The sequence below is a fragment of the Crocuta crocuta genome, unplaced genomic scaffold (assembly GCF_008692635.1).
Source record: "Crocuta crocuta isolate KB4526 unplaced genomic scaffold, BGI_CrCroc_1.0 scaffold28, whole genome shotgun sequence".
Taxonomy (NCBI): Eukaryota; Metazoa; Chordata; class Mammalia; order Carnivora; family Hyaenidae; genus Crocuta; species Crocuta crocuta.
This window is the reverse complement of record NW_027533256.1, coordinates 981,633-1,000,725: the sequence shown is the minus strand read 5'-3', so window position 1 is coordinate 1,000,725 and position 19,093 is coordinate 981,633. Positions and strand designations below refer to the sequence as shown.

Below are 19,093 nucleotides of genomic sequence, written 5' to 3'. Positions count from 1 at the left end.
AACATGAGTGATAGTTTTAAGTCGCTCATCTAATCCTGTTCAGATGTTCTGCTTTCCTCTGCCGTCCATCAGAGTATTGTCGCTGCTCCCCACCTTGGAACTCTTTTTTTTTTTTTTTTTTTTTTTTTTTTGCATATTCTTTCACATTATTTCCCTCTCAAGTCATCTGGAAGCAAGATGTGCTAACACAGATGGGAACAGCCACACAGGAGCTGCAGAAGGATGGGCCCCCGCGAGGTCATTTCTCTGTGACGGGGAGGGGCTGAGCAAATGGACTCCTGCTGCATTCTGCCTTCTAGTCATTCAGCCTGCTCTTCCTGCACTTTGCATTTGCTCTGTTGTGCTCCCAGCCGCCTCCCCAACCGCCTCTCTCATCTTTGATGTAGTCGCCATGGACAGAGAGCTCAGAAAATGAAAGAACAAATTGTAGACTCAGAATGTTTGCCCCCAAGGAAAGTGCATATTTGCACAAAATCCTGTCTGACAGTTTCCATTTTAACTAAGAAGTTGGGGGCCCAGCAGGCCGTAGGAAATATGAAAACCGGCGCTTCACGGGCTGCATGCTGATGGTAGCTCCCTGTCGGAGCCCCGTCTGTCATTAGAGATCTGGATTTTTCAGATGAAATCACTGGCTGGCCACGGGCACCCGTCGCCTCGGCCGCCAGCATGCACATGTGCTGCAAGGGGCTTTGGAGCCTGCTTGTCTGCCCCTCCAGGTCTCCTCTCTCTTTTTCTGAAATGTGATGAAATGGAACGTGCTTTTAAAAATATATTTTCTGGGGATGATGGTCTGGCGGGGATCATTGGTCATGGCGGTCTTCTTTCTGCCCTGCGAGTCTCTTATCTCATCTCGACTGATAGTTCCCTAGCAAGGGCTGCTTGTGTTTTTCCCCCTTTTTGATTCTTTTTTTAAAAAAAATGTTTATCCCCCTTTTTGATTCTTTTTTTAAAAAAAATGTTTAACGTTTATATATTTTTGAGAGAGAGAGAGACAGAGCGTGAGTGGGGGAGGGTCACAGAGAGAGGGAGACACAGAATATGAAGCAGGCTCTAGGCTCTGAGCTGTCAACACAGAGCCAGATATGGGGCTCGAACCCTCCAACTGTGAGATCATGACCGGAGCCGAAGTCGGAGGCTCAACTGACTGAGCCACCCAGGCGCCCCTCCTTTTTATTCTTAATAGTCTTTCCAAATATATTCCTTTTGATTACTTACTTATTTGCATACAGGCCACAGATTCTATAGAATTCCTTAACTGTGTTAAAGTTCTTTTCCTTAAGAATAATGTGGTTTTTTTTTTCCTGATTACCAAAAGAATGCTTATTTTAAAAAAAAGGGGAGGGGGGGATTCCAGAACTGTATAACAAGATAGAAAGCCCGAGTTCCCTTAAACCTGAGTAACTGCTGGGGGCCAGAGGCCGGGGCAGAGGCTCAGTGGCCTCAGATGGTGGTCATCCAGGTGGACAGGGCCATTCTGGGGGATCATACTGTGACTGCTAGGTGAGTGAGGATGGGCAGAAGGGTTTGGTTTAGAGGCAGCTCAGCCATAGTTAAAGGTGCAGGGCTTGGAGGTGGGTGCTGCTGAATCATCTAGGGCTTGTTCCTTAATTTCTCTGAGCTTCAGGCTCCTTGTCTATAAATTGGGATTAATAACAATACCTCTTCCCTGGAGTGCTGTGAGTTTTCAGTGAGATTTGATGGTTTTTCACCACTGGCACCGTATTGGGTGTCCGTGTTGGAAAGGACAACTCTGCTCTAATGCACAGAGCCTGGCACGGTAGCAGCCGTTATTAGTGCCGTAACAAAGTAGGCTCCAGCCACAGTCATTTATTGTCTCATAGTTCTGGAGGCTATGAGTCTCGGATCAAGATGTCGGCAGGGTGATTTCTTGGGCCACTCTCGGTGGCCTGTAGATGACTGTCTTTGTGTCCTCATGTGTGTGCGCTTTGTGTGCATGTGCTCACGTCTGTGTCCAAATTTATTTATTTTTATTCCTTTTATTTATTTTTTTAACTTTTTTTTTAATATTTTTTTTCTTTTCTGAGAGAGAGAGAGCGAGCAAGCAGGGGAGGGTCAGAGAGAGAGGAAGACACAGAATCTGAAACAGGCTCCAGGCTCTGAGCTAGCTGTTAGCACAGAGCCCAGCACAGGGTTTGAACCCACCAACCGTGACATCATGACCTGAGCCAAAGTCGGATGCTTAACCTACTGAGCCACCCAGGCGCCCCCAAATTTCCTCCTTTTATAAGGATCAGGGCCCACCCTACTGACGTCATGGTAGTTGAATCACCTCTTGTTCCCTATCTCTAATGCAGCCACATGCCGAGGTACTGGGAACTTAGGACTTAAATAATGAATTTTGGAGGGGACACAATTCAGCCCTTCACGGTGGTTATTTCTATTATGCGTGGTTCTGTAGTGATGAGGGGCCCGGAAGCTGGCCTTGGCACTGTCTCCAGCTCTCAGCGTGACCTGGCTCAGTCGTATCTCGCCTGGACATCTGCACAGCCTCAGGGCCGGGCCCAACAGGGGTCCTCGTAAGCTCTGCGGCAGCTGAAGGTAAGTGGCAGATGTGGCTCTGACACTCTTCAGACTCTGGGGACAGCAGGCACAGCGACGCAGGCTGGGGGTGTCCTGTCCGCCGGGAGGAGGCTGGGTGTGTTCGCTGTCAGGATGACCTGCAGACGGCCAGTACACAAAGAGCTAGGAGAAGCTGGGATCTTTGGGGGCTGGTACACGTTGGTTTCATTTGCTGTACTCTGTGGTTGTGGATTTTGGCTTTTTCTCCTTTGAAATATTTTCTCTCGTTACCCAAGATCTTGTTACTTTCTCTCCTGAGGGCTGCCTGTGTGTGAAAGATAACCCGCATCCTTTTGTGCATTAGAAATACTCCTCTGATTTCCTCCCCCATTTCCTGGGGTTGACTTGGGGCACTTTGAAGACCCTGCATGGCCAGATTCTGCCTTCAGTGGGTGGGGGAGCTCTTTTTTCTGCATTTGACGAAAGAATGACCGTGGGCCTGTTTTCTGAACATGAGAATGTGGAATTGGTTGTGCACTCAAGTTGAAGGTTAATGGGAGCCCTGGATTTGCTGAAACAATAGGCGTGAAACTGGAACAGGACGGAAGGAAGCCTTTGTTACAGGGTTTTTAGGGAGAAAGATGTTGGAGATGTTTCACCTTTATTTGGTGGGATGTGGGGTGCCTGCCAAGAGAACACTCACTGCCTGAATGTGTTGGTGCAGTTGGTCTGTAGCCGCAGGTGTTGTTTAGAAGCTCCTCCCCCCTGCTCTGAGTGTGACAGATGTGAGCATGTCACACCTGAGTGTGTTTCCTCAGGTGACTAGTGCAGCTGTCCTTTTTGTAATGCAGTGTAAAAGGTCCCTGTGGTTTCAGGAATGGATTCTTTCCACCCACTTCTGGAGGTCACCTTTTCAAATCGACATGAGGCGCTGTGTAAATAAGGGGTGAACCCTCCCAGGCGGTGTCTCCTTATTCAAGAGGAAGTGTCTTGGGGCTCTTCTTGGACAGGCAGACCATCTGCTTTGGTCTGGGCTTCCCAGAATCCCTGCGAAGGGCCAGACCCTTCTTTACTGTTCTCTGTTTCTTGGGGCCTCAAAAGACAAGAATAGATAGACGATCGTTGTCCTTTTATTTTACCCTGTGGATCCTTTTGGTGCTCCTGGTCACTTAAAGAATCGTGGATCATTGAGTTAATTCCAATCAATAATCAATTATAGTAACCTTGCTAAGAGCTGGCACCATGAAAGAGTGTTTGCTGTTGGTGGACTTGCCCCTTAGGAACCACCCAGAGGGAGAGTGGCGTATGCTTTCCCATCTTACCCTTGGCCGACAGAGATAAATCCATCACGGGGCTTCTTCCCCCACAAGCCCAGGTGTGGCCCCTACCTCCTTTACCACAGTCCTTGGGGCAGTTCTAACGAGACCTGACAGTTCTTTCACAAGGACCAAAGGACCGTTTGCCTTTTCTTGTCAATTCTGATGGAGGAACCAGAGCCAGTCAGTGGCCTTACTTAGTTGGCAGAGCATTGTTGACCTCCTGGTGACTAAATCAGATGTTTCTTTGCCTTCCATGTCCTACCCCCTCATTTGGTGCAGCAGGCCACCCCTCTGACCACTCTTGACCCCATTGACATCTAGAAGATGCCATTCTCTGGCTTCTCTTGACTCCCTGAGTGATCTCTGTCTCTTCCAGAAATTTTTATTCCTTTTCCTATCCTCACAGAGTGTGCGCCCCAGGATTTTGTCCTGTGTATGCCTAGAGCAGTACTTACTGTGTGGTTGCTCTTTAGGAAGTGCTAGAGCCGGCCCTCCCCTTTCCCTCACTTCTTTCTTACCCAAGGGCTTCACATTGATTACCAGGTAGTGACTATGGGCTTGCCACTTACAACCCCCAGGCTGTCTGGGATGACTCCCAAGGGGACTGTGTTAGTCTGAAACTTCCCTCCAGTTCCCACCATCAGCAGGCCGTGTGCACAGCGGTTTCCTTAATACATTCAACCTGAGTCTGCACAGCCTCAGTTTCCCTCTTAACCAGGCTTCTTCTGGTCTCTGCCTCTATTACCTGCAGTACCTTCCCAGACACCCCAGCCCAAACCCCCAGCATCATCCTGCACCCAGTCCCCCGACAGGGTCTCCCTTATCCCTTCCTCACCACTGCTGTGTTGCCCTCATGTCCCCTCCCCGTCTACACCCCGTGAGCATGGTTCAGGGGAGCTCCTGCATGAGCATTCCAGCGTTCTGCACACCTCCAGGCCTTTCCACTTTCCCTCTTTCTTGTTCACAGTTACTGGGGACAGTTGCTGATTACTGGGGACAGTTGCTGAAGCTCATCCCTGCTCTCTTATTCCTGTGCTCAAAAACCGGGGACGTCCTTGAGTTCCAGGGCTGGAGAGCTGGGGCTTTTGTTTGTAGGAACCAAAGTTATTGTAGGGTTGTGTGAAGCTAGAGGGGGTTTGGAGCACCCTGCAAGCCCAAAGGTTTTGGACAACTGTAACCGAAAGAGAGGGAGATAAAGCCCTTGCCTTTTTTTTTTTTTCTTTTCCTTTTTGGTGGTTAAATATGTATAATGTAACACTTCCCATCTTAACTATTTTTTAAAATAATGTTTATTCACTTTTGAGAGAGAATGCGAGTGGAGGAGGGGCAGAGAATGGGGACAGAGGATCTGAAGCAGGCTCTGCGTTGACAGCAGTGAGTCCGATGTGGGGCTTGGAACTCACCAAACATGAGATTGTGACCTGCACTGAAGTCAGATGCTCAGCCAACTGAGCCACCCAGGTGCCCCCTATCTTAACCATTTTTAAGTAGAGAGGTCAGGGGTATTAAACACACTCATAATGTGCTACCATCCCCACCATTTATCTCTAGAACTTTCAATCTTGAAAAATTGAAAGTCTACCCATTAAAAAAAATTTTTTTTAATGTTTTATTTATTTCTGAGAGAGAGAGAGACAGCGTGCACAGGGGCGGGTCAGAGAGAGAGGGGGACACAGAATCTGAAACAGGCTCCAGGCTCTGAGTTAGCTGTCAGCACAGAGCCCAACGTGGGGCTCGAACCCACGTACTGCGAGATCATGACCTGAGCCGAAGTCGGATGCTTAACCGACTGAGCCACCCAGGCGCCCTGAAACTCTACCCATTAAACAGTAATTCCCTATTTTTTCCTCCTCACCCCAGCCCCTGACAACCCCATTCTACTTTCTATCTCTATGATTTTGATTGTTTTAAGTACTTCATATAAATGGAATCACATAGTATTTGTCTTTTTTGCAACAGACTTATTTCACTTAGCATAATGTCCTCAGAACTCATCTGTATTGTAGAACATGTGTGGATTTCCTGTCTTTTTAAGGCTAGGTAACATTCTGGCATATGTATGTCCCACATTTTGCTTATCCATTCCTCCAGCAATGGACACATGTGTGGCTCATACATTTTAGGTATTGTGAGTAATGCTGTCAACATGGATATTGGGTTATTTCTTTGAGACCCTGCTTTCAGTTTTTTGGGGTATATGCCCAAAAGTGGATGTATTGAATCATGTGATAATACTGTATTTAATTTTTTTGGAGAAACCACCATACTAGTTTCCACAGTGGCTGCACCATTTTATATTCTCACCAACAGCGCATGAGAGTTCTCATTTCTCCATGGCCTCACCAACAGTTGTTTTTTTGTTTTTTGTTTTTGTTTGCTTTATTGGTAGTAGGCATCCCAAGGGGTCTGAGATAGTATTTCATTATGGTTTTGATTCACATGTCTCTAAGGATGAGTGATGTTGAGTATCTTTTCATGTGCTTGTGGCTGCTTGTGTATCTTCTTTGGAGAAATGTCTATTCAAGTCATTTGCCTATTTTTCTTTCAAGCTTATTTATTTATTTTGAGAGAGACAGAGTGGAGGAGAGACAGAGAGAGAAAATCTTAAGGAGGCTCTACACTGTGCGGGGCTTGAACTCATGAACATGACCTGAGTCGAAATCAAGAGTTGGAGGCTTAACCAACCAAGCCATCCAGGTGTCCCATTTGCCTATTTTTGAATCAGGTTTTCAAAAATATTTAAATTAAAAAATTTTAAATTTTATTGTTTTAGGAGTTCTCTATATATCTGGATATGAATCTTTTATCATGTATGTGACTTGTAAATATTCTCTCCCATTCTGTGGGGTGTGTTTTTATTCTGTCAGTAGTGCCTTTCAGTGCAAAATTCTAAAATTTTCATAAAACTCATTATGTCTTTCTCTTTTGTTGCCCATGCTTTTGGTGTCCTATCTAAGAAATCATTGCTAAGTTCTGTGTCATGAAACCCTATGTTTTGTTATAAGAGTTTTATAGTTTTAGCTCTGGATTGGACTTGGTATTAGGACTTGGATTAATTTTGAGTTAATTTTTGCATATGGTTTTAAGTAAGGGTCCAAATTCATTCTTTTGCATGTGTATATCCAGTTTTCCCAGCATGTTTTGTTATTTTATTTTATTTAAAATTTTTTTTATTTTATAGTGCATGCAAACAGGGGAGAGGGACAGAGAGAGAATCTTAAGCAGGTTCCATGCTCAGCACAGAGCTAATGAGGGGCTCAATCCAATGACATTGCCTGATGTTATGTCTGGCATTGAAATTAAGGATTGGATGCTCAACTGCCCCTCCCAGCATCATTTCCTGAAAGGACTGTTCTTTCCTCACTGAATGGTCTTGGCACTTGTCAGGAGTATTTGAGCATTTATGAGAAGCTTTATTTCTGTTCCATTGGTCCATATGCCTGTCTTTGTGCCATTAACATACTGTTTTGATTACTGTAACTTCATAGCAAGCTTTGAAATTAGGAAGTATGAGTCCTCCAACTTTATTCTTCTTTTTCATGATTGTTTTGGCTATTTGGGATTCCTTGAGACTCCATATTAATTTTAAGGTGGGTTTTTCTGTTTCTGCAAAATAGGCCTTTGGGATTCTGATAGAGATTGCATTGAGACTATAGATCTTGTTGGCTAATGTTGGCATCTTAACAAAGCCGTTGCTTTTTTATTTATTTCCTTGTGTTTTCTTGCTGCAGTGTTGTGTTTTGAATAAGAGTATTGAAAAAGGAGTTTCTGGAAGAGGCTAGCAGTAAAGGGTAGGGGAGTTAAGGCAGCTGGGAATGATGCACAGGGGAGTCTGGGGTCAGGGCCACGGATCTCCGGGGCAGTTAGCATTTGTGAGTAGTTCCTGCCCAGTTACAAAGTACTTTCAGCATCTGTTACTTCATTTGCCCGGCACAACAATCACGGCAATCGGTGAAATGCAGATAAAGACTTTTTACAGCTCTGGCACATAGATGAGGAAACTGAGGCTCAGAAAAATAATTTGCCCCTGGTCACCCATTAGTAGGTGACCAAACCAAGGGGAGCCCAGGTCCATCCAGCTGCTGATCCTGTGCCCTTTGTCGTGTGCACTGTGCAGTCACTCCGTGCCTCCCACCCCTGTGGCAGAGGTCTTGGTGGGTTCACACTCAGCAGGAACATTGTGAGGAGGGAGAGGTCAGGGGTTCTCCATGGTCTCAGAGTCCTGGGGACCCAGGCGTGGTGGTCAGTAATTTTCAAGGCACCACGCAAAGCAGGTGAGGAGGATGCTGTTGATGCTGCTGAAGGAAGAGGGGCAGAAGCAGCCGATCATTGCTGATGAGAGCAGGACCTTTTCCTCTTTGGCCACTGTGGACTGGATGTCCCTGACCTGTCCAGCTTGGGTCTCGTGTCCTTGCCTACTTCACAGCTTATGCCCTGAAACTTGGGCTGTTCCCAGAGCCATCATTTCCTCTGGCTGACTCCTCAGCCTACCTGATCTGAGATTAATGGAAAATGGCCATTTGAGGGATGACGTGGTATTTAGGGGACGGTGGGAGGGAGACGTTCTGCACTTCTTTCACCTTCAGTCTGAGCACTAGAATCATGAACGGGTTCCCAAGCCCCATTGGCTCATTCTATTTCCTACTGCCTTCTAAGCCAGGATGGAAATACCTACCTGGCTTGTTCCAGAGATTGTGCTGGTCTTCCTTGGGTGGGCCAGGATGAGCTGGTGGCTGGAGGAGTGACAGGCTGGAGGGGCCGAAGCCAGGAGCAGGGGACAAGGCTGGTGGCTGAGGTGTGGCCGAGATGACTGGAACCTGTCTTTCTCTTCTTTTCTTCGTTCCCGCTGTTGGGAAGATAACCTTGGCCACGGTGCCAAATGCTGGCGCATACGCCACTTTCTGGCACAGCCCTGCTGGAGTTTCTAACCCATCAGTTGTGACTCCTCACCTGAGCGTTGTCACTGAGTAGGGGGATGGCTCTTCACACCCTCTGCTGTCCATTGGGACAAGGAACTGGTGAGTTTTGTTTTTTTCTGATCTTATTGCAAAGGAAGTAATACAGGGCTGGTAGATAAGAGTCTTGTTTGAATCTGGACCTACTTACTAGCTCCGTGGACGTGGGTGTGTTACTTGGCCTCTTTGAGTCTGTATTTTGTCATTTAGAAAATGAGTTGTTAATAGTTGTTTCTCATAGTGTTGTTGGGGTGATTAAATGAAGTAATACCTTATCCGCAACAAGTACCCAATAAATGTTAGCTGCTATGAGTAGTCAGGACGTGGTGGTTAATATATTCGAGAAAAGCTTGAGCCCAAACATGTAAGGTGGTGAATGCTCGTTGGTGGCTCTCACTGTAGCTCTCTGACTCATGTCCATCAGTCTCTTTGATATCCAGGAAGTTCAGGGCCTAAGAGGAGTGCAAGTACAGTTTGCACTTGCTGTTTCTCTACCTGAAATAATCCTTCTTCAGCACTCTGCACTTCTTCAGGTCTCTGTTTGGATGTGACCTCAGAGAGACCCCTACCCCCCATTGTACCACACTGCCCATCTCTCCCACCCTTCCCCAATCACCTTCCATTTTACTGTGCAGTAATTTTCTTCATAGTAGTTACTACCCAATGCAGTGTGCATTTATTTATTAGTGTAGCTGTCTTCTTCCACCGTCAGTCCCGTGAGCTCCATGTGAGCTCCGTGACCTCTCTCGTTCTCTGCTGCACCCCAGGACCTCCTAGCACAGTGCTCCCTGAGCATTTGGTGAATGAATGGGCTCTGTGCTCCCCCGGGACAGACGTGCCCACCAAGGGCTGGTGTCTGATGCAGAGTGCCTCCATCTCTCTTGAGGTGAGCTGACCGATGCCCGGGTGTAGGTAGGTGGTGGTGAGGACTGTGAGAAGGTTGGGGCGGGCTGGAGTGATGCCAGGCACGCAGAGAGCGCTCTGGCCTGTTCTGTGTGACTCAGAAACAAGAGACCGCAGGGAAGGCCAGGGATGGATTGGAAGAGGGGAAGGGAGGCCTCCTTGTCCTCCAGGTGGGGAAACTGCTGGAGGTTTGGGAGCTAGGGTTTATGGAGTGCTTGCCCTGTGCCCGGCTCTGTCTGCAGGGCTTTCCCTCTCTTTACTCACTTAGTCCTTATACCCATCATTCTTCCTGTTTTATTTTTTATTTTATTTTACTTATTTTTTAAAAGTTTTCTTTATTTATGTAAACTCTACACCCAATGTGGGGCTCGAACTCGCAACCCTGAAGTCAAGACTTGCACACTCCACCCATGAGCCAGCTGGGTGCCCCTTCCTGTTTTATGAACAAGGACGTGAGGCACGGGATGTGGAAACACCTTGCCCAGGATCACACTGGGCACTTGCGTGGGGGGCTTGCACTGACACCCTGCGGTGGTGCAGGGCGGCGCTCTCCTGGTTGTGGCGTGTGTCGAGGAGGCCTCCCCTCCCTTTGCCGAGTAGTGGGGAGGGAGTCCTGGGAGCAGGAGGGAGCTGGTGGTGCCAGGTGCCTTGCGAGAGCTGCTTCCTGCCCACTGTGCCTGAGCTCTGGGGCAGGTGTGCCACAGTGCGTTGTCCATCTGCAGCATCGTGGAGGCTTGGGTGCCCTGTGGGTGTCCGTGCTGCTCTGGGCCCCTGTTCCCTCTTGCTGTGTTCTTTTGGCTGCTGTGCCAGGGGAGTAAGCCACCATGAGGGTAGCAGCCCTGAGCTGTGATTTGGCGGATGCTGCTCAGGCTTGGTGTTACATTCATTGGTGGGGAACATGCCCCTAGATCATTGCATCTTAGTAGGAAACTCTTAACGCCTGTCTCAGTCTCCCCCCTTCCCCCATCCCTGCAATGATGGCCCAGCCTCCTTCCCAGGGAGCCCACCAGACCCTGCTTTGGGCCACCGTCTGTGCTTTCGAGGTGCAGAACTGTAACCCAGCCCACCTGGGAGGAGACAGAAGAAAACGGCCTTTTCTGTTGTTTTGGGCGACAGAAAACCAGAAGTGAGAAGTGTTCTGACCTGGCGCCAGGCTGATGGTCCCAGATCCTGCCCCTGGTCCCGTCCTGGAGCTGAGCTCCTCTGACGGGAGATGACAAAGCCTCCAGGAGCCTTTTCCAGCTGATGACGGGAGGCAAGCTTTCTGAGTGCTGTTTTTAATCTCTGGGAACTCAACAAACTTGCATCTTCCTCTTGAGCCTTAGGGGAGGCGGCAGGGGTCGGGGGAGGGGGACTCAAATGGCTGGACAGTGAGAGAAGCATCTTCATTTTAATCTCACTGAGTGATCAGTTCTGGGTGCACGTGTGTTGTTTTCCCTACTTTTTCATACTTGCGCTTTGGGGCATTTGTGGTGGGAGATGGAGGTGGATCACAGGTGATAGATAGCACTGACGTCTGCGAGTTTCCTCAGGATCAGGTGGTTCGGTTCCCTAGCTCCTTATCTCATGGATGATTCCAGAGTCCAGGGAGGGGGTTAAGGAGTGAGTCTCAAGCCCAGCACACATCCGTCTTCACACTACCCCATGCAGATCTCACCTGCACACTTGGAGGTCAGCCCTCCACTTCGCCAGGAAATGAACACCCCCACTCACCTTTGAAAGAGGGGCTACTGGTTCTTATCATGACCAGGGAGGGAGACGTAAGCATCCTTACCGTGATGTTTTAGCAAATTCGTTATCCTTGCTCTAAACTCTGCAGAGAATACTACGACTGTATCTCAGTGGGGGAAAGTAATGCTAAGTCTTGACTTACAAATCTGACACTTAAGGGGGTGGCTTCTGTACACCAGGGGGTGCATCTTCACCTGACCCATGACAGCAGCCTCCCTGTGCAGGTCAGGGACAAGGTGAATTCCTTGTCCTGAGGCAGGCACGTGGGGCGCATGAAGCAGGATTCCGTAAGTGACACGCCAGGCCCTGGCTGCTCTGTTCCGGGGCCGTGGTCACCCCTTAGCTCTCTGACATATTGAGTCCTCGCAGCCTCTCAGTTTGGGTCTTGCTGTCCACAGCCTTGGGTCCTATTTTTATTTTTAAAAGAAAAGTTCTTTAAATGTTTTTTTAAATGTTTATTCATTTTTGAGAGAGAGAAAGAGAGACACCAAGCGTGAGTGGGGGAGGAGCAGAGAGAGGGAGACAGAATCTGAAGGAGGCTCCAGGCTCTGAGCTGTCAGCACAGAGCCCGATGCGGGGTTGGAACTCACGAGCTGCGTGATCATGACCTGAGCCGAAGTCGGACGCTTAACTGACTGAGCCACCCAGGCGCCTCACCTTGGGTCATATTTTTAAAGAGAAAGAAGCTGAGGCCCTGCGGCAGGGGACTGGGGGGTGGGCATTGCTGTACCGACCAGTGATTCTGCAGAAGGACTTCTCAGCAGCCAAAGTGCTCCCGACCCCGCCCCTCCTCAACTCCTTAGGTCCTCAGAAGCAGGGGAGGTGTTCTGTACAGCACGCGGCACTTTTCGCACTCTTGCCGCCTTCCTCATCTCTGCAGCTCACGGAGTTGGTGCCTCTTGAATGAGGGTGCCCGTGCTCTGGGGCATGCCCCATACCCGCACTGGCATGGCTGTTGGGGCGGGCAGGAAGCAGCAGCACATGTTGGGCTGTGGAGCATGGCTCCTCTCACTCCCTTCCCGGTTTCAGTCCCCCTCTCTGGCTTAGCTTACAGTGCCTGTTGAGTATCTTCCTGGTGGGGGAAGGAAGGCAAGGAGGGGACAAGCCCACTCTAGGGGGGGATCGGGGCCGGAAGGCCCTGCGCAGGCCAGGCTCTGAGCTGAGACTTTTCATTTGCACAGGAGGACAGGCTCTGCCTGTGTTGCTTCCAGGCTGAGTTGGTTTCTCAGGTGCTTGTCCAAGCTCTCCATCCTCCAGAGCCAGCTCCAGGCTGCTTCCTCCATGAAGCCTCCCTTGACTGCCCTTCTACCTTCAGAGCCTGGCAGCAGTGTTGTGTGTAGGGATCAGGAGCACAGCCTTGGGGCTAGACTGGGTTTGTGTCCTGTTCATACCCTTACTGGTCTGTTAGGACTTTAAACAAATTTGTTAATTATGCTAACCCTTAGTTTTCTACTCTGTAAAATGGGCCTAATGACAGCCTCAGGGTTGCTTTAGGAATTCCTAAAGTGCTTAGTACAACTGGGCACTAGTGCTCAGTGTGTGTTAGCCACCACTACTACTATTATTATTGTTAGTGAGTACCGTATAGCCTGGCAGCCTGTCATCCTGCACTTTTTGACCTTGTCGCTCTAGTACAGCTGTCAGTTTCAGTAATCAGAGGGTTGAGAATGGCAAGGTTGGGAGGTCTGGTTTGACCATAGTGGCAGCAACTAGCACTTAGAGCGCTGGCTGGGCCAGGTGCAGCTTCGAGCCCTGTTCACATGAACTCAGTAGATTACTCTCTGTTAGGAAAGTACTCCTACGAGCCCATTTTACAGATAAGCACATGGAGGCAGGGAGAGCTGAGTGGCTTTCCTTAAGGCACACAGCTGCTAAGTGGCAGAGTTGGGAGTTTAGCCCAGGCAGGCTGGCTCCAGTGTGGCTGTTCTAGCCATACTGCCTTCATTTACAGTTGAGTGACCCAGGCTCCGAGAGGGGAAGGGACTTCTGCACAGTTTCACAGCAGGGGAGTCCTGAGCCCCTGGCTTGTCTTCTTTTTACCAGGCTTGGACTGGGGCCTTGGAGGGCTCAAGCATGCGTCAGGAACCTGGTGGACACGTGCAAGAGCAGTTGGGTGCCCTCGGTCATCCGCCCATGACCTGGGGGAGGGTTTGTGACCTCCGGGCTAGAGTCCCTAGGGGAATAGCAGCTCGTCTTCTCCCTCCCCCTTCCCAAGTGCTTGGGGGGCTGGGTCGCATGTCTTCATGGTGACCTGAAGCTGTCTTAGGTCAGCGAGGGAGGCCAGCCTCTCCTCACCCTCCCGGAGCATAGGGAGGACTCTGTGTGCTGGCTCAAGGCTGGAACAAGTCCCTTCGGCGCCTACAGGTTTCATGGGGAGGAAGCGTGAGTCACTGGGGCCTTCATGAGCTCCAGGTGAATGGAGGGGTGTATTAGGTGACAAGCTAATAAGCTTGTCTCTCTTGGGCCCCACAGGCTGCAGGAGGTGGCCTTGTTTGAGGGCTGGGGCATTCTGTTATCGCTTGGGTGATTTTACTGGAAGTTCTTTTGAAGTGGTCTCCCTGACCCGATGGGGCTGAGTCACAGAGTAAACACAATTAGCAGGGGCTGGGCTCTTGGGAGGGATGCAGACAATGCGTGGGTCCCAGAGCTTGCCGGCTGCCTCTCGGGGCCTCTGCCATGGCTTGCACACGCATCCCACCTGATGACCCCAGTCAGCCTTGGCGCCCTGCCGCCCTGCGTTTATTCCGTCTGTGGACCACATGCCCTGGGGGACTGGTTAGAAATGCGGAGTCTCAGGCCCCCCTCCCTGCCCACATCGGAACCTGTGTTCTGCCTGGGCCCCCGGATAGTCCCCATGGCAGTAAAGACCTCCCTCGTGCCCCTCTCTGGTCTATACGTGCATGAAAACCTGGGCTTATGCTCTGCTCGCCTCTCCTGGAGGTGTTTCCAGGCCATCCGACTTCCGCGTCCTCTCCGTTTGAGGGGGTGCCCCGAGTGGCGGTGCCCTGCTGTCCTGCGGGGATGTGGGAGGGCGCGGGGGAGGCATTGGGGCAGTGCCAGCGTGGGGGCCCTGCGGCCCTCATCGGTCTGGACCTCTGCCAGGTGGAGCGTACGCTTCAGGTTTCAGGTAAGGTGGGGCGTGAGCGCCGTCACGGAGCTCCTGGGGAGACCGTGGGGCCCAGGAAGCGTGTGCCCGTGAGGTGAGGCTCCTGTGGGCCTCCAGATTCGATTGTGAAACCCCAGAGGTAGATGACGCCTGACACCCGCCCTTCAGAAGCCACCGGCTGTGAAAGGACACCGTGTGACTTTGGAGGAGAGTGACTCCTCTTGCCTTTTCCCGACATCCTGACCACACAGGCTTTTTAAGACAACAATAGCAGCAGAGACAAAGCATGACCAAGACAACGTCGTCTTCGGGCCTTTTTTCCCCTCTGAATGACGTCTGAGGCCCTGGGAACACTGTAAGAACTGGGCCCTGTCCAATTTTAATCACTCCCTGCCGGCCCCCAGCTTCTAGGAGCCTTGCCAGCCGACTCAGGGGCGGTGATGCCCAGAGATGCAGATAGAGATGTCACGCCGCCCCCAGGTCAGGCCCCAGAACCCCGCCAGGACTCTGGGGACAGAAGAGGGACAGAATGTGTTGCTTGGCCAGTTGACTCCCCAGCCAGGGAGGGAGATGGGCGGAGAGAGACAAGGGTGTCTGCCAAGTTTAATTAACAGTGGAAGCTGGCTGTGAGGGAGGAGAGAGACAAGTTGATGAGGAGGGGCGCTTTACTGGAAGATGGGGCTCTGCTGAGGCCAGGAGTGAGGAAGAGGCAAGGCGTTCCCGCGGCGCGTCTGCTGGAGCGTGGGGCTGTGCTGTCGCCAGCACGGTCCGGCTCAGAGATCCGCGAGGTGTGAGTGGGAGAGTTTATTTGCGCCTGCTTGTCTGAGTAGGCATCTTTTGAAAACAGTCCACCAACATACCAGCTGGCTAGCCTTCCTCGTCCCCATAAAGAAAAAAATAATTAAGAAACCGGCAATTGAGTTGGGGAAAAGAGGCGTTGTGTTACGTTTCTGTCCTTTGACGATACCAGCGGGCTGCTTGAGCCGCATCTGACGTTGCTTCGTGGATCCTTACGCAGTGTCTGGTGTTCATGGCATTATGGGAAGAGAGATGATTGAAGAAATTTGTGGTGCTTGTTGTTTTGTTGAGACAAAAATGCAGACATGTTGAATGGGCAACAAAGTGAATAGTGAATAGTGTGGGTCAGACAGGAGGTACTTCATTGAACATTGCTACTCAGTTTTTGGTGGGATCAAGGAATTGCAGGGCTGAACAGGGCTTTCTGGGTCCTGCTCCCTTCAGGTTATGTTCAGAACCCTGCTGTGGCCTCCCTGGCAGGCGGGCATGGGGTCTCCATGAAGTGAACGCGTGTGTGGAGGAGGGCCCTGCCCTTTCTAGAGAGAGCAAGAGCAAGCTAGCCCCGTTTGTTGGGCACCCCCACCCGCGTCCAGCACCTACCTGCTGGGTCCAGTTCAGGTGCCAGAGGCTGTGTCAAACAGATCCCTTTGACAGTCCCATCTGAAGACAGAACGTCTTCGATCCACCCTACACACCTACCGGTTCTTAAGAGAGTCTCAGAAAACTCGGTCACGAGGCCAGCGGTCATCCTGGCCACTGTCCTAGTTCTCACCATTATGAAAGTCCCTTTTCCTTGTGTTTTCTTTTCGCTCTCCACTTGTCCCTTTTTCTGCTGGGCACAGCTGCCAGCCCTCCTGCTCACCGTTATGCCAGGGCTGCCCGTCTGTCTGACCTTCCTCCCTTCCCCCCTGGTTTCTCCGTCCGCTCGGGTTCTCTGTCACCGTGGTGGCCTCTCCCTCCCTGCCCCCGCGAGTCTCCTTCTTCCTCTCCCCTGGGTGCCCCCGTCTCGTCATCCCTTTGCTCTCCCTTCGGGGAGTGGGCAGGCATCAGGTAGCTAAGCTAGTCACGAGTTGAGGTGGGAGAGAAACCTCGACACCTGGCCCCCACGTTTCCGGTCCTAGAGCTCAGTAGTTCTTGGCCGCTTTATCACATCAGAGCCCTGAGGCTTGTTCGAAGGCTTTACTGCAAAAATCTCATCTCTCTCTCACCCCACTCTGCCCGGTGCACACACCTCTTCACTTTGCAGTTGTTTTGGTTCCAAGGACAAAGCACTGCATTCCTGCTGTTACCTTGTTTTCTTTGACCCACCGCTTGCACACGGGGTGCTTTTCTCAGCTCCCAAGGCAGTCTCGGGGTCGGCTTGCCCTCTTAATGCTGTGTCCCCTGTAGTTATAAGCAAAGCACACAGTCGGGGTAGCGTGTGATCCTGACATGGGACGGGGGAGAGGAACCTACAAGCTGTCTGGCTGAACCCCTTCCTTGTTCAGGTCGGGAGCACAGTTCTAGAAAACAAGTGACTTGCTCGGTGGATGAGAGCTGGGTTCAGAAGCTGGGTTTCTTCACCCAGAGGTTTTACCGATGCCAGGCGGGTAACATCCTAGCCTTGGAAGTCTTTGAATTCAAACCGAACTGTGGCGTGGCAGTGTGTGCCCACATCAGGAGTTAACAACATTAAGTGTTGGCCAGAAAAAGGGCACGTACTGCTCCCTGGCTTTGGTGACCGTGTAATTGCTCAAAATTTTATGAGTAACTTTTAATAAGGGGGCAGGCACCGACGACGTTATTAAGAACTGAGCTTGAATACAGTCACAACACAAGAGCAGAACAGTCCAGCAAAAAGAACAAATAGTTTGTAGATGTTTAACTTCTGCTCTGTTGCCCTCTGCCTGGAAGCCAGCATCATATTGATAAAGATCTGTAGGAAATCCCAAGACCCTATTTTAGCCTGGGGCCTGTGTTGCTCCCGTGCTAAGCTTTTCCCCAGATGTCTTAACAAGAAGCCACCTGACTGGCTCCAAGTTCCCTTCTGTCTGTGCAGATAGGTCTCCAGGGCAGAAGGGTGGGGGGAAGGTGAGCTGGGACGCTGGGCAGCGGAACCAGAGAGGAGGCTCTGCTGACCACACCTCCCTGGCCTGGCTCCTTAGATCCGAATTCTAGTCCTGGACGTGGTGTGTGGTGTTGGTTCTCAGGCTGGCATTGACCGGAGATCAGTTGGTCCGACAGTGGTTTGGGGTTAGTAACAAACGGTCTGTCCTTCTGTCCCCAGGCTCCACCTACAGCGTCTTGTCCATCATGCCCTCAGACTCAGAAAGCAGCAGCTCCCTCAGCAGTGTGGGTGAGTACCACCTGGGTACCCCTCCTTCCTGGAGGGCACCGGGTGGGTGGGGGGTCTGGGTGTGAGCTGAGGTAGCCTTGAGTCCATGGGACGGGAAGTTGGCCTCACCTGTCAGATCATTCAGGGGTCATCTCCTATTGATTCTGTTCACATTATTTCCATCAGCAACATATCCTTTAAAAAAAATCATTATTATTATTTTTAACGTTTATTTATTTTGAGAGAGAGAGCGCCATCAGGGGTGGGGCAGAGGGAGAGAGGAAGAGAGAATTCCAAGCAGGCTCTGCACTGTCAGCACAGAGCCCTATGTGGGACTTGATCTCATGACCGTCAGATCATGACCTGAGCCGAAATCAAGAGCTGGATGCTCAACTGACTGAGCTACCCAGGTGCCCCAGCAATACATCCTCTTAACAGAGGAGGCAGAAATCTGGTTATGGTGTTAGAGCGGAGGCAGGTGGTAGGGGAGGCCTCACGTCACCATTTAGTCACTTTGTCGGACACGGGGCTTCTCAGTGAGCCTGCTGCCCCCCGACCCAGGCCTTGCGCTTCAGTGACCACTGTCCATGAGAATGGCCCCTTTGGGGACTGTCCTTTGTAAGCAGGACCAGCCCCCCAGAGCAGGGTATTGCCCTGGGGACAGGAGTAGCCAGTCCAAGTGTTTCCAGAAGCCTTCACTTTGCTGAAGACGTCCCAGCAGGAAGGTTGTCATGATCTTGCAGCCTTCCCACACTTCCGTGACCTATTCCTGTGTCATGTGCTCTCTGTTTAACCCCCTCGTGCGGTTTCTGATGTCCTGATCTGACCTTGATGGATGCATACACCTTCAGTGGAGAGTCCTGGAGTTTCTGAGTCAGAAGGGCTCACAGAGGTCATCTGGTCCAATTATTTTATTTCCTCCACATAGACAGATGGGGAAATTGACACTGAGAGAGGGCAAGTCTCATGTCAGAGAGTCCAGACCCAGCCAGGGACAGACCTTTCATGTGCTGACTTGACCAACATGTATAGAACACCTCTGTAACGCTAGAAGTGGGCTTGGAAAGCAGTGATGAATAAGGCAGACGGTGGTCCCAGTGCTTGTGGATCTTAGGGTCTGGGGGAGAGACAACATGTGACGTTGGCCCAGGAAGATGGCTGCCAGCAGGGAGGTCCTGGGTTCGTTTTCTAGGGCTGCCGTAGCACCGTAGCACAAACTGAGTGGTGACAGAAGGGTGCTGTCTCACAGTTCTGGAGGCTGGAAGTCTGATGGCATCAGGGCAGGGCCTGTCCCAGGCCCCTCTCCTCCCTTCCGCCTGGGTGCTGACAGTCCTTGGTGATCGTGGCTTCTAGCTGTATCTTCCCATCTCTCCTTTGTCTTCACACGGTGTTCTCCCTGTGTGCATGTCTGTCTTCGGATTTCTACTTTTATAAGGGACACCGGTCC

The 19,093-nt window shown here is 50.8% G+C and overlaps 1 protein-coding gene across 1 annotated transcript in view; it reads left to right on the top strand.

Annotated features, from left to right (window-relative positions):
- DLG5 (discs large MAGUK scaffold protein 5) overlaps window positions 1-19,093 on the top strand; it is a 120,638-nt gene that overhangs the window by 31,087 nt on the left and 70,458 nt on the right. The window contains exon 2 of the mRNA XM_077746514.1: window positions 17,599-17,667. Coding sequence (XP_077602640.1) covers window positions 17,599-17,667 — 69 coding nt within the window. The remainder of the gene's footprint in view (window positions 1-17,598; window positions 17,668-19,093) is intronic.